General features: G+C 34.7%; 1 protein-coding gene across 3 annotated transcripts in view; it reads right to left on the reverse strand.

The window, feature by feature from the left end:
• KCNT2 (potassium sodium-activated channel subfamily T member 2) overlaps positions 1-25,069 on the reverse strand; it is a 158,351-nt gene that overhangs the window by 32,940 nt on the left and 100,342 nt on the right. For 2 of the 3 annotated variants that reach the window (XM_068952240.1, XM_009669752.2), the window contains 10 exons: positions 24,404-24,512; positions 21,352-21,408; positions 20,103-20,252; positions 18,724-18,953; positions 18,190-18,406; positions 16,522-16,627; positions 16,074-16,246; positions 12,025-12,096; positions 8,677-8,811; positions 503-614 (listed from right to left, as the gene is read on the reverse strand). In XM_068952240.1, coding sequence (XP_068808341.1) covers positions 503-614; positions 8,677-8,811; positions 12,025-12,096; positions 16,074-16,246; positions 16,522-16,627; positions 18,190-18,406; positions 18,724-18,953; positions 20,103-20,252; positions 21,352-21,408; positions 24,404-24,512 — 1,361 coding nt within the window. The remainder of the gene's footprint in view (positions 1-502; positions 615-8,676; positions 8,812-12,024; positions 12,097-16,073; positions 16,247-16,521; positions 16,628-18,189; positions 18,407-18,723; positions 18,954-20,102; positions 20,253-21,351; positions 21,409-24,403; positions 24,513-25,069) is intronic. The other variant, XM_068952241.1, reaches the window with a different exon arrangement.

Raw genomic sequence — 25,069 nt, forward strand, 5'->3', positions numbered from 1 at the left:
GGACAGTCGTGCAAAAGAGGACAATTGATGTTCTCAGACTATCATGATAAAGCAAATACCAGATAGAGATATTTGGAAATGTTAACATAATACATAATTACAGTGCCTTTGAATTGGAATACAAAACTCATTGTGTTTAAAAATATATGTAATTTAAGTGTTTGGTCAGTTAAATATTTTCCACATTAATGGTCTGACACTTTCTTGGAAAATCCTATCAGCCCTAAATATTCAGTTATCCAAAAATATTCAGTTTTCCTTAAGTAAAATGTGTGTCCACCTATACTTTCAAGATGGTTAGTAGATTAATTCTTACCTTGTAAAATCAAATTTCATTCTTAAATGAGGGTGGAATTCAGGAAAAAAATATCTGTTACATTAGCACTTCAACTAGAAAGTGATTTCACTGCTTCCACTTGTTTTGTTTGTACAAAACCAGGAAGAAAGTAAAACGATAACATTTATTTAAAAAAAAAGGGGGGGGGGGGGCAGATTTTCTTACCTTTTCCAGTTTGGATAGAGCAAGAGAGTAGCAGTCTTTGGCTCTGAACTGCATGAATCTCATATTGGCTGGGTGAGTTAGTTCTGTGATAATGCTTAGGCTTGAGAACAACCTGTATTTTAAAAGAATGTTACAGTAATAGCTCTACAATTGTAAGGCGCTACAATAATACTATGTTTTGTGTTCATGTCCAAGTATTTAATTAAGTGCCTGAGAACTGTGGCATTTGGCAAAATGAAATGCTAGTATAAAAGCAGAGAAAACTGTACAAAACATTCTCCGTATATTTACAGAAGCAAATATCTATTCAAAGGTTGAGCTTATAAAATATTTTAATGCTGGAAGAAGCCACGTATTTTAATTACCGTAGATTTTATTTGATAATTTCTAATATGACACATCTGTAGGAAACAACAAAAAAAAACCAAAACTATACAGCCTTCACTAAATATTTGATTGCATGTAAACTACCATTACATTAGAATTGGCTATTGGCTACTAGAATCGACTATTTATATTTGTTTTGGTTTTTTGTTTTTGTTTTTTGCAGTTCTTTTATATGTTCTGTGTCTACAGGCTGAGAAACCTAGATTGAATCTAACATTTCTTGGGAGATTAGGAATTTAAATTGCTGAGCAAATCAGATATATACTTGTATTCTTGCTTTGAAATATTTACATATATAAATATTTGTAAGTTTAAAAAGATACATTACTTAACTGTAATTCAGACTTTCAACAACAACAACAAAAAAGCAGTGAAAACAGATTAATTCTGAACTGGCTGCATTACCCAGATGTTCTTGAAGCAAACTAAAGAGTCTGCCCACCATACACACAGCCCTCAGCGCTCTGAGAAGTAGAAAGAGCTTTGTAATTTAGCCTACCCAAATACTAAAGAATTTGGAAGAGAACTCAAATTATTATTTGAGTATTCCCTTTTTTGACTAGTAACATCCTAAGAAAATGAGGCACATATGTTTGCACCCTGTTCCACTGATTCTGAAAGTACTTATTTACATGTGGCAATAGATTATTATGTCATTAATGATTAAAGCATCCTGGCTTGTGTTCATTCAGATAAAATAGATACATATTAAATCTGGAATTTTTATTTTTATGGGAAAGCTAGCAGTTTCTGACAGGTTTATGGGCTTGGGGTATTTTTGAATCACAGCACATTTTCAACTCTCCAAAATTAGGTTATTTGGCCACTTTGAATAGACAGATAGCAACTAGTTTTTAGTAACTGTCTGGTGGTTTCATAACACAAAACAATATTACTTGAACAGTCTGTGATGTTGCTCCTATTTCTACTATTCAGAAGCTATTAAGCAATATCTTGTATTATACTGGGCATCGGAGTATACTTTCTGGGGCAGAAAGACAAGCAGGCATACTGTCTGAATTGTCACATGGAAGGGAAAATCAGCATCCCAATAAATAAGAGAGTGAGCATCTCCAAAAGTTGACAAGTGCTCCACTGCACTCTAGCTGTAGCAGCACCTTAAAAATAGAAGTGCCAGGTGTGACATTTACTTGCTTGAAAATGCAGAGAGAATTTTGACACAGAATGCTGTATATAGAAGTGAAGCAAGACTTTCCATTTAATGGTGTCTCTATTTTTAAAGAGAAGAACTTAAATAGAGGGAATGGCACAAAGTGTGGAGTGATGGTTATAACTAGCCTGAATAATCTGTAATTATTTGTAGATTGCCTAAACCCATAGGCCAGACATTTTGGCTCTTTAGCATTGAAAATTCATCTTAAACTCTAGATATTCCTTTCTTTAAAGTGTTTTTAGCTTCCATAGCTGTTTCACTAGAAGAAGTCCTTTATCATCTCTGAAATATTCTGTTCTTGTGAAACAGTCAGCAATTTGCATTGATAGAGAGGACTTTTGTAGAAATAATGAATATGTTATGAAAACAGACATAGAAAATGAGCATTAGTATATACATTTTCAGTTTGGACGCATGGAGATATCTTAAAAATCTGAAATATCTTTTGATAATTTCTTTTTTTCTAAAACAAGATAAAAAGAAAGGTTCCAAACCTTGGGTGGAATACTGATTTTTATGTAAAAACATAGTTTATGACATCAGGAAATTCAATTTAAAGGAATACTTGCCAAGAAATATGCAACACTTAACCGCTAAGGCCAAGTCTCTGTTCACTTAATCTGAAAAATGATGGTGGGAGACAGAATCAAGACCTGGTAATGCTTTACAACTGATGAAAACATGAATGGCTGTACACATATGTTGAAGATGATTAGTCATCTTCAGTTCTAACATTTCTGGATACCCAAAGTGAACCTCTTTTAAGCAGCTTATTTTGATTTGGGAATGAATGTTGAGCATTTCTGATGATGTAGTGTCTCTGCTGAGGCTCTGTGTAAATGAGGGCTTCTGGATTCATCAGTTGCTTCTAAAAAATTTTTGTTTTAACTCCCACATTGGCCAGTCTTCATCATCAATATCATCTGTAATTTTTCATTTATAAGACTTGAAGGGAGCAGAAAAACAAGTTGAGCCCTTCAAGCTAGAGATGTATGGTTCTCTTAAATTATTGGAACCATCAACTCTTTTTGATAAGATTTGCTGCATTTTCTTCCTGTGCAAGGAATGAGATGGCATGTTTTGCAATCACATAAGCCCTGTTTTCTCATCAGATCTTTCCAGAATGACTGGCCTGTCTTTTTTTCCCCCTCTTCACCACACAAACAAACCTAGGAAATATTGTTTACATCAGGATAAAGTGACTAGAGGTCATTAATGAAGAGATTCTCATTAGATACTATCATGAGGAAAAAAGCCAGTATGTTGTGCTACTGATTACAGCTTGGAGAATTGTGCATGTCTTGAAATTACCTTCAGAATCGGCAAGTTCTAAATGGCAACTGCTGCCTGACTTTCCCTAGTCCTCAGTGCCAGTGATTCACTATTATAAAGCATTTTCTCCTAAATGATTCCGTTATGAAGGAAGGTTCTTGGTTAAAACCAAAACAAATGAATGTCGCTGATGGGTGAATATGAACAGCTGGTCTAATTAGCAAAGATTTGCAAACATGATTGAGATTATTATAGAATCTAATAAATTCAAAGCTGATGCTGTTTACAGAAAAAGCATGGGATAGATTAGGTTGGAAGGAGGCTCAGGAGGTCTCTAGTCCAACTCTCTGCTCAAAGCAGGGTCAGCTGTGAGCTTTGACCAGGTTTCTCGGGGCTATCCTAATGGGCCTCGAAACCCTCCCAAGGATGGAGGCTGCACAACCTCCTTAGGCAACATGCTCTGCTGCTCTTAAGAGTGAAAAGTTTTTTTCTGTATATCCAGTCTGAGCTTCTCTTCTTCCAACTTTCTTACACCCACTGTCTCACTCGCGCAGCACTGTGAAGAGCCCGGCTCCATCTTCTCGATAACCTCCCTGTAGGTACTGGGGGGCTGCTGTTAGGTCCCTGTGAAGTTCTCTCTTCCCTCCAGGCTGAGCAAGCTTCGTTCCCTCAGTGTCCCCTCACAGGACAAGTGCTCCAGCCCCCTGACCATCCAGGTGGCCCTCTGCTCAACTCATGCCAGGTTATCCATGTCTTTCCTATACTGAGGGGCTGAAAACCGCATGCAGTATCTAAATGCAGTCTAACCTGCGCGGAGTAGAGCACAAGTCCCTCCATCTACAGGCTGTGCTCCTGTTAATACCACCCGGGATGCTGTTGGCTGCCCTTGCTGCCAGGGCCCATGCTCTGTTTGCTGTCTGCCAAGACCCCCCAGGTCCTTTCCAGCAGAGCTGCTCCTCAGCCAGTAAGTCCCTGGCCTGTATTGTTGCATGGGAGGGGTTATTCCTTCCCATGTTCAGGATTTGTCCTTGCTGAATTTCCCTTGCACAGATGTGAGCTAGATGTTGTATGACCTTTGCTTTTTTGCACAGCACACCTTGAAACAAAGCTCCAGCAACTTTATCATATTGTAACAATGATAAATGCCACTCATCAACCATTTGTATACAGTTTTTTTGAAGACTGCACTTAGTAAGTTAGTGTCAAATGAAATCCATGGTGCATTTTGTCAAGTCTTTGGTCTTTTCCCTCAGTTTTGTAGAGAGGGACTTCACAGAAATGGCAGTGCAAGCAGAGCCTAGATGTGGAGAGATGAATGCCAAGACTACCTACAAGTATGTATATCAGTGTCTCCTTATTGCAGTACAGTTTTGTAGGTCTGCTGATGCCAAAATATTGTATATAACAAATTATTTTTAGGCTTGTAATGATCACTTGATCTCAAGCATATTCTGAACAGCTTGTGATAATATGATGGTAGACATGCTAACGGTTACCATTTTAGCAGTTGTTATGTCTCTGTGAATAACCAACTATTAAATGTGATTGTGTAAGGAAAAATAGAGTTGGCAAACTTGGTGAGAATTAGAATCACTTAATGATGACCATTTGTGTGCACTGTAGTTTAAAAGGCTTTGTGCGTATGCTCGGGATCTTCTGTAGCTTCCTAGCTCTTTGAAATCGGGCTTTGATACAAACTCAGAGAGGTGCAATGCTGCTATACAAGATCTGCTAATAGCCTACTACAGATTAAGCACCTAGGGAATGGATTCTACATGCATAGATTAAACATAGGATAACCATACCTATGAGATGCAGCTGTGGTACCGCTTCACTTGTGTGCCAAGTGTTAAACAAAAATTTGTAAAGTGCTGATAAAAAACTGATAAAAATCCTGATTAATATTATACATTGTAGGTATAAGCTTGTACTTGTTAGGTAGCTCAAAAAACTTGTTAACAAGTTCTGAGGAAGTGGAAGGAATTTCCTCTTTAAATCCTGTTTTCTTCTGCATTAATTCTGTATCTTGCAGTGTATAATTACTTAAGCTTTTGCTGGCTGGAAATTTTCTTGTATTACTGTATTAAGGGACAGGCATTTAGATTTGAAAACTAACAATATAACACTTAGAACTAATAGGGACAGGAGATTAACAGTTGATCTAGTGATAAAATGTACAACATAACTTACAGAGAAATTCCAAGTTATTAGGTTTTTGTTAAAGTTGGATTTGGTCTATCAGCAAGATATGAAAACAAATTTCTATTAGGAAATCAGTTTCAAAACTGGCATCAGTAAAATTCATACTTTACTTAAGAGTGCCTTCTAGCAGAATTAGGTGAAATGACTGTCCAGGTACATAAGGCTAGATGGCCTCTTGCTTTGCATGTGAGGCACACTGGCTGCAGGCTTTCAGCACCAGGACAGGTCATTTTCGTGCTAAGGTCCCTCTTTTCTATCCCATTCTGGTAGATAAGGACTGGATGGGGACGAGAAAGCCCTAATCGGTCGGAGGGAAGACACGAGTTCCTGCTGAACTGGTATTTGGGATGAGACAAGTGAGAGATGCACTTGGTTTTTCCTGAACCAAGAAGATAAACCTAGAAAGCAACGACATAGTATGACATAGCATCTTAGTGCCCCATTTGGTTTGTCTGCAGGTTGGAGCTGACTCAGACTGTTAAGTTCTAGGTCTACTGCTATCAATAGTTTTCTTAAGGTACTTGAAACATAGCTATCATAATGTTAGCTACTAAAAACTTAAAACTCCCAAACACCAACAGGTTAAACCCGTTAACAGAAAGCAAGAGGAAACAGAAAATACTCTTTTTAGTACAGATCGCCTGCCTGAGGAAGCCCACTGTTTCTCTGAGGTGCATTCATAACTCTCAATAGGGACTTAATGGCTAGCTTCGTATTTCACATCAGAAAGTGAAAACTATCTGTAGGACAGAGTCCAAAACTAATAAATCTTTCTTGTACTTTTAAACTATGCTAACTTGTTCTATCCCATCCAAAGGATTAAAGATGTCATTTTGTATTCCGGGTGACTATTTGAGTTGCACTTCTTTTACCCCTTTTTACTCTTAAGTCAGATAAGGTAGTGTTGTGCCACAGTTTTAAGAGGTACGGACCAATTTCTAGCCTTAAAGGTACTAATAACCCGGTCATGTTTTAAACAATGCATCCATCCTTTGAGGGGAGTAGAGAGGGAACAACTCTTTCAGCAAAGTGAGATTATTAATTGGGGAATAATGTCAGAAAATGTTTATTAGAGTTGGCAACCTAGGCCAAGCAGTATTGCAGCACACTTGCTTCATCTTTTCAGACATCACTGCAGCCTTATTAAGGCCCATTGATCTGAATCAATCAAATCAGTAAGGCTTAGATTAGCCTGTCTACTGAAAAAAATACACATAAGTCACACTAAGTGAAATCATTCAGAAATGTGATATGGCAATAGCATATTTTGGCACAATTTCTGTGGTTTAAAATCTTTAACACGACAGTTTGTATACAGCTTCTTATTTGTTAGTTTCTTATATCATTGACTGTTATTAAATAATGACAAATCTTTAAACATATTCTTAAAGATTTTTTTACCAAACTATTTACCTTGCTGCAATGAAGTTTGCAATTTGCAGTTTGGCCTGTAGAACAGGTAAATACCATTACTTCATACCTCTCCCCAAAGCTTAGTTATTTCTGCAGCTTTGACAATATATAAAAATGCAGTCAATGTATGTGTGCTAGTAAAGTAGTAAAATTAAAAAAGAATTTGTAAAATACAATACTTCTGAAAGTTTTCAAAGTTTTTATGAAAAGACAATGTTAAGTCAGAAAGCAAGATATTTATTTTGATTTTTTTTGATATTTGTAAAAAGAACTATACAGTCTTTGTAGTATCCTGACCTATATATGAGTTAAAGCTGCCATCTAGTGTAAGCATTGTGCAAGACAACTGAACGATTAGATAGCAGTTCTAGTTGTATACCAATGGTATGTATTATTGTATTTTTTTTTTTTAATTTTACAAGGTAGAACACAACTACTACTTTGTAATTTTTTTTATTCACCTTATTCTTCCATTTTATACTTGTGAAAACTTATTTCTGGAAAATGTAGTGATCTATGCAAACGCCTCTGTGAGATACCTTAGTGCAATATGGTTAAGAGTAAACTTTAATGACACATAGATTAAGTTAAATGATGGTTACTCAATTTAATATAGATGTGATTATGGAAAAAACATAAACATCTGTGCTAATATAAGGTGCATATTCAAAACTGAAGTTTTCTTTAAAAAAGACAGAATTAAGGTTTCTTATGTGACATTGATTTTTGTTTTGTTTGAACACATGCATTAATGCAAGCTGCGTTTACCACATTGCTGCACACAGCTGAATTCAAAAAAATCTCTGTTGAAATGCTTTTGTATTCAGGAGCTTGTTTTTTTATGAAAAACTGACAGATTCAAAAGACTTGCTATGCATCTCTCTCCAAATCTAGAAGGTTTGACATAGAAAAGGGCAGCAATAGTGAATGATATTGAACTCTAGCAAAGGATTAATCCTTGAGTCATCCTTGCCCAAGTCTGATTAGAATGAAGCACAGTAAGTGCAGGACTCCAGCCCAAAATCAGGGAGGCATTTCATACCTAACTGGTAGTGCATTTTGTGTGTGTGTGTGTGTGTTTTGTTTTTGTTTTTTTGGGTTTTTTTAGTAGCTAGAACTCTTTCAGAGTTTATAGTAGCACATATCATTCAGTACTTGTTGAATCAAGACATTTAACACTTAAATGAGGCTTTAATCAGATTCTCAAATGATCAAGAGACTTCAGTTTGTTTAACCTAAAAACCTATCTTTAATTTAAAATGAAAAATTCAAAATGTGAACACTTATTACTAACTTCATAGTAATGCATTGCTTACTGTTTTAACTTTAGAAGGATCTGCTTTTCCTACTTGGTTTAGTATTGCTGTAAAACACTGCTGTACTGAGGCAAATTTTCTTCCTCACTTGTCTTTGATCCTAGGTCTTCAAGAGTATCTTTTTTCCCTTCCTGCAAACCTGACAGTTGACTTTTAAAGTGATCATCCAGTTTTTGGGATATATAGAATTTCATCTGAGATTTCAGAAAAATACCTTGGTATGCCAAGAAGCCGAGTGTATCACTAAGCAGGGGGCAGAGAAGAGAGGCTTGCTCATGTAAGACTTAAGCTTATATAAGGGGAAACTTAAGTTGAAGAAAGGAGAAATATCATTTGAGATGAGTACAAAACGCATTATTAAATATTTCATGATTAACGAAGGTGTGTGATAGGTTGCAAAAATTTCTTACCTGAAGAGTGTTTGAACATTTACAATAGTCTTAGCATCTGCCATGTAGTCTTCCTCAGCGCTCATTGTACTTTCTTTGTCCACCACCACCATATTAGCTGCAAAGGTGACCCCACATCTTAGTAAGTCATCTAGGCTTTTGTGAAGAGAAAGAGGGAGAAAGACACAAACAAGCAACTTAAATATGGAACACTCAAATGTTATGGATGACTGGAATTGGTAAACTGTACGTTGAATTGCTGGTTCCCTTCATTTCGTTATTTCGTGTACATGCCATAACTTCCAGTGTAATCTGTATCAAATATATTGTTTCAATGAATTGGTATAATATTAGAAATTACTTTTCTTGATGTTGCACAAAATGCATTTCAGGGAGCTGCTGTGATCCCTTTCCTTTCATGAAAAAGATGCATTTATTTGAACTTTTTAGCAAGCCTTTAACAGTGATGCGGGAAGACTGTATGCCATTGTGCTACAACAACTACTTTATCTCACTGCAGTTACTATCTCTGCAATAAGTAGATCTAAAATGATTTGGTTTGTTTTTTCCCCACGTGTGAATTATATTTCAGTTTCAAAATGTTAGTAAGTTGCTACCAGGAGATCTAATACATTTCTCTTTAAGGTTAGTCTGTGTGCTTGGAGCACTCTCATGATGCTTTTAGGGGCAGTGGTCCATCAGTAAAGCCCTTTAGCCTCCTGGACCTTACCTCCTATGAAGCCTAGCCTTAGAAAATAATATCAGGTAAGGGAGTTACACTTCCCATTATGCCTTATAGCAGTAGTTCCAAACTAAAGCATTTTTCAGTTGTTTGGGATTTTAACAATAATGTTTTGCAAAGAAATCAAGCACTTTTCATAAAGCTTAGAAAATTGGGATTTTTTTTGTTTGTTTCTTTTTTTGTAATGATAAACAGTGCAAGAGTGGAGAGGAGACCTATATATCTAGCAATTTTTTTAGTAAGCAGTAATAATAATAAACTGTGATGTTTCTGTATCAGCTTACAATTTTTCTATCGTACGATAATGTGACTGATTTTTGATGAATATTAACTTAAACCTTCTAGAAAAATTCTGAATGAAGTAGCTCCAAAATTAAAAAAAAATTTAATTTGGTAAGTTTGAGGCAACTGCTTTATACTCATCCAGGAGAAAATTTACAATTCATAAAATTTTTTTTGCCTTTAATGACAGTATTATCAAGATTTTTAAGGATTAATTCCTAGAGATGATTCATACCGTTTTTCATTTTGTAACTTACATTAGATAATGTTAATTCATCAAAGCAGAATCTTACAAGAAAGGGTGGATTTCATGATTTCCAAAGGAAAATGGAAAATTAAATATTACCAGCATTCTGTTTACTTCTAGAGTGAAAAGCCTTTTTCTCATTAAGAATTACTTCTCATTTTTCAGTTGATTCAGTCTGTAATTTTAAGCCTTACTTTTCCTGATTAAATTTTTCTCTTCAGAAATTTTGTTTTCAGGTTCCTGAGTTTGCTTATGCTATTTTAAATATATATATAAATATATTTTTGTAATATGTATTTATTATTAATATTTATATTTATTGTATACATATAAATTTTGGGTAAGAAATTCTACAAATTCCTGGTATTTATTTTACATTTCATACATATTTTAACAAAAAGGACTAGTAGATATGAAATTGAAGTGAAAACTGAAACTGTTTGGTGGTTTTATCTTTCAGAAGATGACAATTTATAAAAGGTGACCAAACCACCAAGATATTAGATACTTAAGAGGTAGTAGGTGGCACCTTTGAACACTTCTGGAATTTATTCCACAGCCATTGAATGATAAATGAACTTTGCATATTTTACATTTTATTTATCGACTAAAGATGATAAAAAAGATGATCAACTTCTGTTGATTCTGCATAATTTCAGATGTATAGCAAAACACACAGGCAATAAGTGTGAATTGCATTTTTAAAGGTCTTGTCATTTATACAAACAGATGCTGAAAAACAAACTGCAGAACATGACTGTCAGTTCTACTTTGTTGTTGCTCCTGAAGTTAAAGTGATTGTATTGTCAGAAATGATCCATATGTTTATTCTGGTATAACTGTAAGCTGTAGAATTCTGTATTAGAACTTGTTTCAAAGCCTGCACGCTTCATTTTTACGCATTCAGTTCTAAAATTGTTGTGAAAAATCAGCTGGAAAATTGAAAAGAAAATCACTTTAGGAAGGATTTGGCATTTTCCTTTCTGAAAAAACAGTAAATTCCAGTAAAACTTGATTTCCCTTGTTAATAAAAACAGGTCAACAACTTTGGGTTATTAATTAATTGGGATACTTTGAGCGAATTCAATTATTCTGTCAGTATAAATTCTTTTTGTAATTGTTACGGAATTAAGAGAGAGACAGTAGTAAATATTCACTGCTGAAGAAACCTTTTTGGATGAGAGGGAGGCAATCTAGAAAGTGAAAAATATTTCTATAGAATCATTGCAGCTCTCACAAAAGCTGTGATGTCACCAAGGTAAATGAATGTTTTTAAAGCCCATGTTGTAATAGGTCAAGAATGAAAAGCATTGAGTGTCCAGAATTTCCACTGAAAAACTGGATTCCAATAATTCAGTGCAAGGCAAAAATTACTTGATTTCCACCATGAAGCCCCAACACAGTATTAGCTATGTAGTAAAACAAACCATTTTCTTGTTTGAATTGACACACTCTAGACATAGCAACTTACTAAAAAGCTAATGAGTCCATGTTCCTCTCTTGTTTCTGCCGGATTTTTACATTAAAGCTATGTTGCTAAACCTAGATTTGAAAATGTGTTTTAGAAGAGGTTAACAGAGAAATGTTGGAGTAGGTGGCATTTTAAGTAGTGGAAAGTAAAGACTGTTAGACACATTTCAAACTACCATTATTAGGACTGTCTACATCCTGTAGCTATCTTTACAAAACCTTAGTCAGTAAATCCAAGCCAACAAATAACTAAGTATAGGATAACACTAGAATCCGGGCTATAATCTGGCAGTTTCTAGAAACATTAACACACCTAAATAGATGTTATTTTAATTTTCTGTTCTGAATATACTAACATGCATTCCCTGTCATGTAGAGATGTAACATCAGGTAAAGCTTTTGATAGTATTACCTGTAGCTATGGAAACTATTACTGAGGTATTTTTCACTAATGATATCCTTTAGTAGTCAGAAATTTGAAATCCCAAATTATAGCACACTGACACAAAGCATGCATGCAAAAAGATCATCTTCAAATACGACACCAAACTTAAGCATGCAATCACGATACACACAACAAACCACTGAGCACTACAATGTTAGGTTTTCTAACAGTTATTTCACCTACTTGTCGATAGAGCCCACCATGTAGTAAACCATTGGAAACCAACAGATTGCATCCAGAAAATGCATATCTGGCCTAAGCAGCAGATAGGATTACAAAATGAAACACAACATCACAAAAGCAGCATCTCTTCTAAAGTATATCAATACACTGGTAGCTTGTTTAAAAAAAAAAAAAAATTTTTTTTAATTTTAGCAATATAATTTTAACATGGCAAACAGAAAATAGGTTTGCAAGAAGCTGTGAATTAACAGTTTACTCTGATCATAAACAATAATCAGAATTAATATTTATTAATAAATGTACTACTTAAATCAGAAATTTTATGGCACAGTTCAATTCCAAATATCTTAAGAATGAATGACTGATGACAAAGACACCCTACAACAAGCATGATTCCAATGCATGACATAAGGATAATTAAAACAAGCAGTGAAAGTTTTTAATAAAAATGTGAAGTGAAACCCAATCATTATTTGGCTTTACAGACATTAGCTCCATTCAAGTCAGTCGTACAATAATCTTAGATGAATCTTATTTTCCACGTTCCTCTTTAAAAAATACTGTATTTTATTGTATTATTTCTTCAGTCATAAATTTTACTGGGTGTTGCCTTCTCATATACTGAAAAACAACTAAAATCTTAGAACACATGAAATGTATGGATATCAGAATAAGCATGCCATAATAGATTGCCTAGATAAACAGAGAAAATAGGTATACATCAACAAGGCGGAGATGTTTGTTAATTGAAAGTGGTTAAAGCTCTAAGTCCAATGAAGTTAATTGCAACATTCCGATTGACATGAATGGCAGCCTGGATTCCACCTCGCGCATGTATGAAAAGCACCACCGTGCCTTTCGGTTAGATTTCTGTAGCCCGTAGACGTTGCCCTTTCAGAGGATTCACTGCAAATGCTGTGTAGAGAGAAACAACACTAAGGGAGTGAGTTTAATTAGCAGCCACGTTTTTTACTTTATGCTGAGAAAAAGCATTTTTAGGCTTAAATTGTGAAAAAAGCATAAAAACATGTATCAATATGTAAATTCAGGCAGTACCCTGAAAAAGTGAATAAGCACTAGAGGGCACTGTATACTTGCATGTCCAGTTCTTAAATACCATTTAACATGAAATTTGCAAACCAGAAGTCTTTAAAATAATAATTTAGACCTTAAACAATTCGTATAATTCTTTTTATGCTGTATTATCTAGATTGCAAACACAGGTATATACTGCTTCACGAATGATCTCGTTTTTTGTGTAACAAATCACTTGTAATAAACTAGAATATATATACACAAAGGAGAAGTGTCAAGCCTGGAATCAGAGCCTACATGCCCCTTTTGCTGTTTTCTTCTTATCATAGCTTGATTTAACGTTCTGTACCTGCCTAACCTTCATTTTTTATATCTTCCAAATTGAGATTGTAAGTACTTGAGCAGCACCAAAGTATTTGAAAAAAGTCTCATTCAGTGTCTGATTATAAACGATGAGTCTTGCCATGCAAGAATTTGTAGCTAATGCAAGGAAGTCTAGGAATTCCACAGACTTTTAGACAGCTATGACAGCAAAAACAATTATTTTTATTAGGTTCAGATACTTTCTGAAGCTTCCTGCACTCTCTGAGACCTACAGGCTTACCAAGACCTCAGTGTCCCTGCTTTTGGGCAATGGTAGGCCCATTACCTTTCTCTGTTTTGATACTTTCTGTGGAAATACATGTTCACAACTTGCTGATTTCTGTACCTGTGGTAGATGCCTTTCTAACCCCAATTTTGAGAAATGGAAAAAGATGCAGCTGAGAAATTGTGCCTTAAAATTTCTTTTCTTGGACACATAGATGTATGTGAAACTATATATCCCCTATATTAGATTTCTCAAGTCTTTTTCCCCCTCAAATAGCATAGGAGAAACAGCAACTTCTAGTACCCTAGGCAGGCTATAGTACTAAATTGTGCCTGTGTCAGGGGATGTGCTGCCATTCTTTCCTTCCCTTCCCCCATGTAGATCCACTGTGCAGACCTTCCTAACCTGGTACTCCAGATAGGCTTCCTGCTTCTTTTGTGCTTCTTGCGCATGCCCTTCCAGGTGCAGAACACCTCTGATTCAAACACGACCCGATGGCAGATTGAAGAAAAGCATTTGCCAAAGAGGTTATCACATGTTAGATGTTCTGTGCAGACTGACAGATAGATGCATCTTCCTATCATGTTATAAGTAAATGTTAAGGTTTTATGGCAGTTGTTTTTGTCTTATGTCTAGCACATTGACACCTAGTCCATGCTATGAATTCTGGGTCCCATAAAAACCTATATAGGGAATAGAGCTAAAAGCCAGTGTGAGCTCTGACCATTGCATTTCCAGTATTACAAAAATCTGGGGGAAGGGCAAAGAAATATTTCCTAACGTTTCTTTGGGGTTGTGAGGAGAAGGTTTGATAAGGTTTTCCTGGAGTTTTCAGGAAGGCATGTTCTTACCAGGTGGGACTGGGGACAGAAGTGGAGGAGAGAAAGTTACTGGAGTAATTTTAAATAAAGATTTCTTTTAGTATGTGACTACTGTAATGTAGTGGGTAACCCATTTTAAGTTTTGCCACTGGTAATGTGTAGCATTTTATTTATCTTTCACTTTGTGTACAGCCTTTTCTGAAAGTAAACCATAGAAAAGGAACTTTGGCTTTAGTAAGGCAAAGGGAGAAAGCAAGCAACCTGTTTTACTATCTTTTTCATTTTTCAGAAATCTAAATGCATCCTGTTCTATTCCTCTTCTCATATGACATTGCATGGCTGTGCTTTATGCAATGCTATCACATAACTCTCAGATTTGAGAAAAAATTTTTGGACATGTCATCTCTTTCAGGAAGGGTATGAAATGTATCTCTAGCCTGCAGAATAGTGGAAATAAATGTCTGCGTTCATTTGCTAAAGTAATCAATTTGCTACCTTTGGATAATATAGAGGGGACTGAGAAATACCAGTGTAAGTGTAATAAAGAGATTATACTTGAGAGAGGAGCTACTTAATGCTGAAAAGGAGAGTATTATCTTCCACAAATTATGTCTGTCTAAGTGTTTTAATCAATGCTTGGTATACTGAGTAATCAGGCATCATTTTAAAAGAAAGAAGGGAGTATGGTTTCTTACTGTTTTTTTTTGTTTGTTTGTTTGTTTGTTTCAAGCCCCAAAAGTGAGTAACGTACCACAGAGATTAGAGACTATAATTCAGCTTCAGTGGAACAATTTAGTGCATCCACTTAACAAAGATGGTTTTTCAGCCATTACTATAGGGGGTTAGATTGGCACAGGAGTGTGGGATAGTAACACCTGTAACTTTCACACTTACTCTGCAGCCTCCAAGGGGGAAAAAAAATCATGCATTAAGGTAGCACAGGAACTGTTCTTCCTGCCCCTTTATTTCCCTGATGATAGGAGAAGAGGTTATGTTTATGATATAGCTGCTAAGGCATGGTTTATTTTTGAGCTGAAGCTGCACAGTTGGAGATTACAGGTTCAATGTTCTTCCATGATTTTATATAATTGTAGACAACGTGATTTTCTTACTGGTTTATAGAACTGCCTGTCTTAAAGTAATAAAAATATGCCTAACTGGAAGAGGCCACTAAATGCCTTGTGTAAAGTAGCTGTGTGTTGTCTAAACTACTGTTACATAGCTGTAAAACTGTTACACACCTTGATTTTTTTTTTCACTTTGTTTATAAAGTGAAGGTAGTTTTACTAAATGTTTAGTTTTACCCATGATTTTGGATATTATAAGGAATATTTAGCTGTAACATTGCCCATGAAGAACAAGGACATTTAAATTCAAAATGGCCATTTATAACCAGTAGGAAGTCAATTTAGTACATGACAGTTAACACATGATATTATTTTTGTCACCAACCTTTCTCAACAATGTATGTGCCATAATGTTTTTGATTTTAAGTTAGGCATGTAAAGAGTAACCATCTATCAAAGTAATGGTAAAAGAATCTGAAAATGTATCACAAAAAAAAAAAAAACCCAAGTAAACAAATATATTTAAAATCTACGTACGGGTTATCCAGGAGTAATACAATGGGATTTAGTTCTTTCTTTGGTCGGTAATAAGCTCTAAGTGGAACGATAAAATTATATAAACCATTTCCAGCAGTTTCTGCTGCAACTATAATCAATTTATTTTTGAATCCATAGGCTTTGGCATCTTCATAGTAATTATGTTGGCACCCCTAAAATCAGAACAGGAAACAAGTTCAGTGGATTACAGATAAGCAGATGTAGTTGTGACATTAAAGAGTTTTACCATTAGAAATGGAAGATTATACCAGCTGAGATGATCTTAGACCTATACAGATGTTTTTTGGAGATGAAAAGAATGAGAAAACAGGTAGCTAAACAGTTGCTAAACAAAACTTATCTCTAAGTAGAAACCAGAATCTAACTCTGCTGAATGTAAGAGACAAATATGAATGCAGTTTTGTGCTATAACAAAAACCTCCTTTACCTTATCTAGCCTTAGACAACAGAAGGGCACTTTTTCATGCAGAAGATGGCAAAATGTGGGAGAACTTCCAATATAAGGAGAGTAAGGAGGATATCCTTTGGCATACCTAGGAGAATAGAACAGAAGCTTTTCAGTATAGTCAATTACTAAAGCACAACTGGCTAATCAAATGTTTTATGTTTATACCTATGCCTAAGTTTGGTAGTTATTTGTAGAATAACAGAGTCAAGTATGTGAAACAATTATATCCTTAATAAGGATCAAAGGAATATGTATTTTGTAGCTTAGAGCAATTCTATAAAATTCTGTAAAATTTAGTGAACACTATCATGGTTTTAGATACCAAAGGGAATTTTTTTTTTTTTTACATAGGTATCTTTCGAAATGGCCCGATGTAGAGTGGTGTTCTACTTTTTTGAATGTGTATACTGGAACTTTCTGAAAAAGGAAAAGGAGAAAAGAAAGAAAATAGGAATCATAGTGGGCCTTATACTTTTTCTCCTTCTCCATTTTCCTTTCAAGCACTCAAAAGAATAAGTGAGGTCATGAGTAAACGTTAACTTCAAGTTATTTCTTGTTTGCTTTCTTGCTCTAATAATAGACTTTGAATATGGTTAGAATATGTTTTAAATATCCTCAGCTCTGATATGTTATCTGAAAATGGCAAACCCTCTTGCTGATAAGATAAAATTTCTAATTAACTGTAGTTTTAATAGGAGTCTGGTCTGTAGCAAGGAGGACTATGACTTGCAATAGGAGTTAGAGAGGTTTTCAGGTGCACATGCATGATCAGAATATCTACAGCTATCGGTGGAGCCAGGGAAAATAGCAGGCCTTACAAATCCTGATGTTTCAATTTAAAGATTGGAGATAATTAATTCTATTACTTTTCTCACTGGAGTTTTATGATCTTCCCTGAGGCTTCTCATATGGAAAACTGTGGAAAACTGCTAGGTGAGCCACTGGCTTTGCTGTGTATCTCAGTTGTAATACCCCTGTCAGTAATCCCAATAAACATAACTGCTCATGTGTATGAGAGTTACAGGATTGAACCTTCTGTTTTTGTTTGAGTAATACATCGTTACTTTCAGTAACACACTAACACTGTAAATTAGAAATAATAATTTTGTCTCATACTGGATTTTTATGTTGTTGTTCCAGCATTTTGAGCTGAGACATCTGCCCCTGAGTGTTCAACAAGCCTGTTGAAGGGTAATCTGATTATCATTGCATTCTCAGGACAGAAGTATTTATCTGTTTACAGATTAGTTGAGTCCTATTCTTACAAATATCAAACATAAGAAAAATGGGCATGCGTGTATGAGATAACCGTATATTGCAATTTAATTTAGGTCTTTATTACTAAGTGTAGAACATCTCCAGTAAGTGGAGAAGTTGTGGGTTTTTTTTTTTTTTCCCTCATTTCAAAATAGGCATAACAGTGCTCTGCTAACAGACCAGAGCATTTCTTGAATGGAGATAATTCCACAATTGACCTTTATGTGCCCTGCTTGCTACAACTGCTTGGATTGAGCTGCACTTCCAAAAGTTAAAGTGAACGTTGCTAATCAAATGATGTTTTATTTTCATTCCTATTGAAATCAGCCCCGTTTTTCATAACATTAGCTTTTCAGATAATATTGTTTGGTTCATATTAAGTATACATACTCTAAGCCTTCAGAAACTTCATCATCTGATGGGGTAGTTTCATCTTCTGACTGGTCACTTAGCAGGTCACATGTCTGAAGTGAGGATGAGTCTGCAACCTCCAAAACAGGTGCTATACTGGGCCGTCTGCCCTCTTTACCTCCCTCAGAAGGAAGAGCTAGTGTAGGTCTGCTCGAGGTTCGACATCCTGTATCTTGTAAATCGATAGCCACCGTCCCTGAAGTAATGTTGAAAGTATTTTCTCAGTGTGGTTGTCAAAATATGTGAATGAGATTCCTATATTTAGTGATGATTGTCTGAATTTGCAGTCAAAGACTGAAAGGAAAACTATATAGGTTATTTGTGATTGTTATATTTAAATATAACAAATAATTAAACTGTACCTGAGGAAACGTTTTTCTGTAATCAAAGTTGCATTTTTATGGTAGGTTTCTGACTTTTAATATATATTTTCTTGTTAATGTTAACTATATTTTTAAACCATACCTCTTACAATTAATCTATGTTAATATGCATCAACTTTCTTTTACTTACCCATGCTAGCTATTATACTGTGTACTGGCAACCTAGAAGTTCCATGGTAAGATAATTTTGATTCGTGTTTGTTTCTGTGCTTTTCTTGCTGCTTAAAAGCAGAATTCTCTTCTTTAGTGATATTTATGTAAAAGCATATATCTGTAGAACTCATGATGTATCGAGGACCTGGATTCAGCAAAATGTTTTTGTTATCTTCCTTTCTAACACCAATCAGGCAGACTCCAAACCTTAATTTAAAAAGGAAAGGCATAGGTCATTAAGCATAGTTCCGTATACATCTGAATTTCCAGTGTCAAAAGTGAACCTCCATTTATATTTGTATCTTGCAGATTATGAATATTTGCAGAGTTTTGAATGACAAATACGTTTAAAAAAAGTTGTCTCCTAAATAAGCCATTTCTGATCAAATACTGTTTTTAGAGTGATGAATCCCTAGGCATTTCAGTCCAATGTTTCTCTTAATCCTCATACTATTCTTCTACTGCTGTTCCGGTTAATCTCTTATATCGAATGAATATTCCATTCTGAGAATATATCAATAGAAGAATGGATATATGATATGAGAAAGCATTCATCATGTTAAAGTGTTCCATTATTCATATGTAACAGAAACCATTTGCAGAAATCATTTTTGCTATTCACTCTTTAAAATCTACTTGATTAGTGATGGAAAATAAGGAATTAAAGCAATAAAATCTTCTCACTTATCAAATATGAGAATAAACTGTTCAGGGTTTAATTCAGGGATCATTTTGTTAAATATATATGAATATACAAAGATTTATGTTTAGCTTGTATGTTCATCTCGCACACAGCAGCAATGAATAAGCTCTGCATGATCAGAACCTAAAGAAAGAAGATATATTAACGTTTTTAAGGTTCAGTCTAACAGAATAAATTGTTTTTATTTCGGATAATCACCAGGATATAACATGTACCACCTCACAACTGAACGTTTTGCATGAAATGAGCATGCAATGGAGAACCCATGGAGGAAGCTGGTTTTCCAGCTGACTCCTAAATTGGAAAAACAAACAAACAAACAGGTTTTATAGGTTGTTTTGGACAGTGAAAGGGTCTAATGTTTTATACTCTGTCTCTAACGTATGAGTCTTTTCTGTTGTCTGATTTATCCTACATATCCCTTATATTCTAGTCTCTCAGCCTGAGTTGGACTATACAAAATCAGCATGAGCTTTTACCTGACCAGATGTAACTTACGGAACAATATCCATGAAATGTAACAGTGGCCAGATATTTAAACACGGAAATAGAGTATTGTGTAATATTGCAATTTCAAATAGAGAGCTACGTTGCGGGCAAAACAAATGATTATTTGTTTGATCTTTTAATCCTTGAAAAGAAAATAAACATACTTTTTATGCGCATGGAAAGAAGCATATGTGAAACTTTTCCCCTCGTACTCAGCAAAAAATGTACTTTCTTCCAGGTTAATATGATACACTTCATTACCAGAGCATCTGCCATACATTTTCTGCCATTGTTCTGGTGATTGCTGACCCTCCCTGAAACATGTATAGATAAAGAGAATGGTTTAAAATTTAATGTAAAATTCTCATTAATCAGAGCAGTACAAATGCAGTACAAATAAGGTCTGCTGTGCTGAAAGAAATATTTGAGATCAAAGCTTAGTGATACTAAAGTGAGGAGATTAATTCAGTTTAATGCATTCAAGAACATTTTCTGCTAATAGGCATTTTAGGATTATGTACTTCAATATCAGGAGAAATATGGCTGAATTAGTTTAAAATCACATGAAAATAAGTAGATTCTCTGCAATTTCAAGATGACAGGTGAAACCAACAGCATGTGCTTTCTGTTCATAAAGGCCCTCTCTCCAGATACTCCATAACAGCTTGTTTGATTCTTGTAGTTAGTCATTCAAAATAATTTATGTAGAAAAGACCCATTTGGCTTAGGTTACACTATTGGTAGGAAATACTTTTCCACATTTGCTTGCCGGTTTGCTATTGTCCGTATTTACCCTAATCCTAAAGGATGTTTTTAGTTACTGTGCCTTGTACATTAATGACAAGCATATGCCCTCTTTTCTCTAGTGTAAGAAAAGAAATTATTACTTTAATCACATTAAGACTATCCTGATCTGTTACTGTATGCAGCTGATGTTCTTTATCTACATGGATCTCAGTGAAGATGTTCCAAATTTTTAGTAATGTCAAAACCTGCAGAATTGGGGCCTTTGTGAACCTCTACCTTTACTAAGTTTCATGTGGAAACCGTGTTTTGTTTGCAAGAACTTTATGGGATATAATGGGGAGATAGATCTCAGATAGGACATAAAGCTGACAAATGTGTTCTATGTTTTGCCTCCTGGAGCTCAGATTTCTATTAATGTTGGCACCTGCTCCTTTGTATTCTTTTATATATTTTCAGTTTCTTGAAACAATTTCTGCTTTTATTCAATTTACCATTCTTTCCCACCCTTAGCATAGAAATATTTTGTTTAAGATTAATGGAACGATGTTAACCATTTTTATTGCACCAGTATTAACGGACAGTGCATTAGGTATAGAATAACAGAACTAGAAACATAAAAGAAAATTGTTGCATGTTTCAATTTTCCCTCTAAAATAAAATGTTCACCTGTTTAAAGTCTGCTTGGTTCCAGTAAGTTGTCTAAAAGCTTCCCATGGTGCTGTTCTGTAAAGATCACATGAAGTTCATCAAGTCAGAAATGTTATTTTCTTCCAATATTTTGTATCATAACAAAAAACTTAATACAATTCTATTACTAGATTAGAAATGTTTAACGATAAGTATGAAGATTATTAATTAAGATCAATAATAGGATTATGATTGTGATTAAAGGTAAAATTTTGCTATTTTACAAACTGAGGTCTGTGATGCTGTAAACAGCTGAGAAGACAATGAGATTAGTTATACGTAGTCTGTTTAATCTGAAAGTACAAAAGACCACATAAACAGCAGAAAACCTCACTTCAATGATGATTGGATCTGGGCAAAGGTGTTTAGAAAGTGAACGTTTTCCCAGTCTCCTATTAATTCCAGAAGTTGTTTTCAACTTACATATATGTATTTCTTTTTGTTTACTGAATTACCCTTTTAATTAGGATAATACAGAATAATTATTTTTGTTGTGTTCTGCTGCTATTTATTGCCTTCAATTTCTAGCAATTTCCCAGTGTACTTATCTTCATGATGAGCAGAAATGGGTTTATATTTATTAAAGATGTCAAACCATTTGTTGTTAAAAACAGGAAATAGAATATCTGTCCATATCTGTAGATATAGTAGCTGGAACTTCATTTGTAAGAATTTGGGACAATTATTTAATCTAGGAATTGTCAATGAACTACTGTTCAAATCCATTAAAATATAAGCCACTTAGGTTAAGATCATACCTCCATTGAATTAACAAATGAAATGAAGCTGGAATTTTAAAGTGGTCATATTCTGCCTTAATGAATGACTTTTCCCCAGAGAAATACTTCTGCAATATTTCCTTATATAAAATGTTTTAGAATGCAAAACTTCCAGATTAAAGATGGTCTGCCTAACGTTGTTAGGAGCAATGAGTATGCTCAAGCACAAACGGACTTAATGTTTTCACAACGCATTAGTTTTTTCATAGCATCAGAGCAGTCTAGCGAAAAGATAGTTTTGTCCTCATTTCCTAATTCTGAATACTTGATTTGATGACTTTTGTAATACATTGAACAGTTTTGTGCATGTGTACAATACTTAATGAACAAATAAAGTCACAGTTACATTAGAACATTAGACTTTTAAGAAGATATTCCATCATGTCCAAGGAATTTTGGAAATCTGTAAGGGATAAAAAGGGAACATCTTTTCCCCACCCCCAGTTTGGGAATTACTGTGCTTTGTGGCAAAAATGGGAATGAAAGGAAGTAGCAGAAATGCTAAACTTGAACATTTTAAGTAAGGTATTAGACGGGACGTACTTGATCTTTTTAACTGTTTTATTTCTAGCCCTAGGAAGTTAAGACTACTCAAGTTTGAAATATTCATGAAGTTTTTTTCCCCTCTGCTGAATATCTCTATTTTAAACTTTCATAGGTATAGTGTGGTTTTAGAGAATATTCATACCTATTCAAGCAATTGGTCTAGCATATTATATGCGTGCTCTAAGATATCTGATGTCTGCCATTTTTCCAGGAAACAATAATCTGGAACCTATCTGATATTAAATACTCTGAGTGCAGAGTAAAGTAGAAGAAAGACAGCTAAACACTTTTACTTTTCAAGTCTTTCTGAATTCTTGTCTAGCAAGTTTATATGTATCTGTAGGTAGGATTCAAAGTATACTGTTGACTATTTGTATGAAAAATATTTTTCTTGCTCCTAGTATACAATAACCAATTTTGAAAGCATAGATTCAGACTAGAAATCAATTATGTTAACAGCTCTGACTACATAAATTAATTCTGATTAAAAAAGAAAGTAAGTGTTTTTGAATCCTACTATAGCTACTTTGTATCATAGTTGAGTGTCCATATAAGTGATGAATATGCTCAAGTTAGAAATGAAATGCCGAAGTCCTCAATTACAGCACAAAACAAAATCCCTATCATATGTCATTTTTTGTGCTGATGGAAAACTCTCTGCCAGCTGTTAAGAATACTACTCTTCTTTCATGTACATATAATATGGAATAATTAAATAGAGCTTTGAATTCTATATATGCCATGTAATGAAAGGTAGGTATAAGAAGAATGTATTTCTTCATGGTTCTCGGAGGCATAGAAATGTTTTTTGTTGTCACCTTATTAACAGATTCTAGTACAGAGAGTGCCATTAAAATCTTGACATTTGCTGTTCTCAGTAGTAAAAGTTCTGGCAATAATTTTTGTGTTCCCTGTCCTGGGCACAGGGGAATATTACAAATGCCACATAAAAGGTTAAATAACTCTGTTTGTAAATGTCAAGATATTACTGGGCCCATGGTTACTTCAGTAAAACATATGTATTTTTACTAGACTCAAATGTATTGTCTGTATGCATGCACTCCACTTCTGCAGATACATTTACTTTTTAACACCCCTCTCTGTCAGTGCTGCTTTAATAAAAATACCTTATTATTCCAAGAACACAGTATAACAGAGATTGTACTAGATATGGTATACCTATCTTGGTAAATTTGAGAAAGGTCCTACTGTGACTGTGTAGTCTGTAGAGACACTGTAATCTTGTACTGTTTCCAACAGCATGGTTACTATGTTAAACTCTCTCTACAAAATTCTATTTGATATGTTATCAGAAAAAATTCTCTTAATCTTAGTGAATAGGATTTTGATGTATGTGTTAAAAAAAATCCTTTTCGAATTAATATATTAAAATAGGGTTTTTTTCAGGTTTTTTGGCGTTCTTAAGTAGAACTGGGTGAAATATCCACAATTCAATCTACTGAATTGGAAATACAAATTTTGCACATTTTCTGTTGTGCAGTGGCACAATAGTGTGAAATAAGTTGTTATATATTTGGGAGGATTCTTCTTGAAATTATAGTATCTTGAGTAAAACATCTTGACACTTTTATTCTTCAGAAAAATTCCAGTTTGTTTTTAAAAATTGTAGTGGTTGCCTGGGAGTTCAGGGTAAGATATTTTCCAAAGAACTTTTGCAAGGGTTTTTTATGGTAGTATATACTTACTGTCCCCTCGATGTGTGAACTAGCAGTGTGATTAATGTAGAGGTAGCTGGACATATACAGTTTAGAGCTAACATAGCATATTTGAACTCCTCTTCACACACAACATGATCTGTAAAAAAGAAGATATAAATTATTTTACAAAAATACTTTCTGTTGAACAAAATTTTCGCTTCCTTTCCTAACAAAATTGTGAAGAAAGATACAATGAGAATTTGCATCCAGATCTCCCTCTTCCACTTGGACCTGGAGTGTAGCTGTTTATGATTTGCCCCATCTATGCTACCTATTGGATTTCATGACGAGAGTTAATTTTCCATCCAGTGCCTACTTTCTGTCTTGCAGCTACACATGAGAGGATGCAATGACTTTATGAATCTTGCATCCACTGTCTTGCTGCGCTGGTGGTTAAGAGTAGCCTGTGTAATATAATCTAGTTTATATCTCTTGCACCTTCTGCAGCTTTGCATGAAGTGGTACAGAGACATTAAGCAATGTACAGAGATACAATTTTGATTCCAGGAAGTAGCACACTGAGGATACTGCAGTGCTGGATTGCCTGGGCTGCTTAGGTAGGCTGTGCTGGCTTGCAGATTGGTTATTGGGCAGTAGCTCTGGGATGTTTGCACTGTACTTGAGTACATGATGTAGATTTGAATATCTCTTCCA

This window comes from Struthio camelus, chromosome 8 (assembly GCF_040807025.1).
Source record: "Struthio camelus isolate bStrCam1 chromosome 8, bStrCam1.hap1, whole genome shotgun sequence".
Lineage (NCBI taxonomy): Eukaryota > Metazoa > Chordata > Aves > Struthioniformes > Struthionidae > Struthio > Struthio camelus.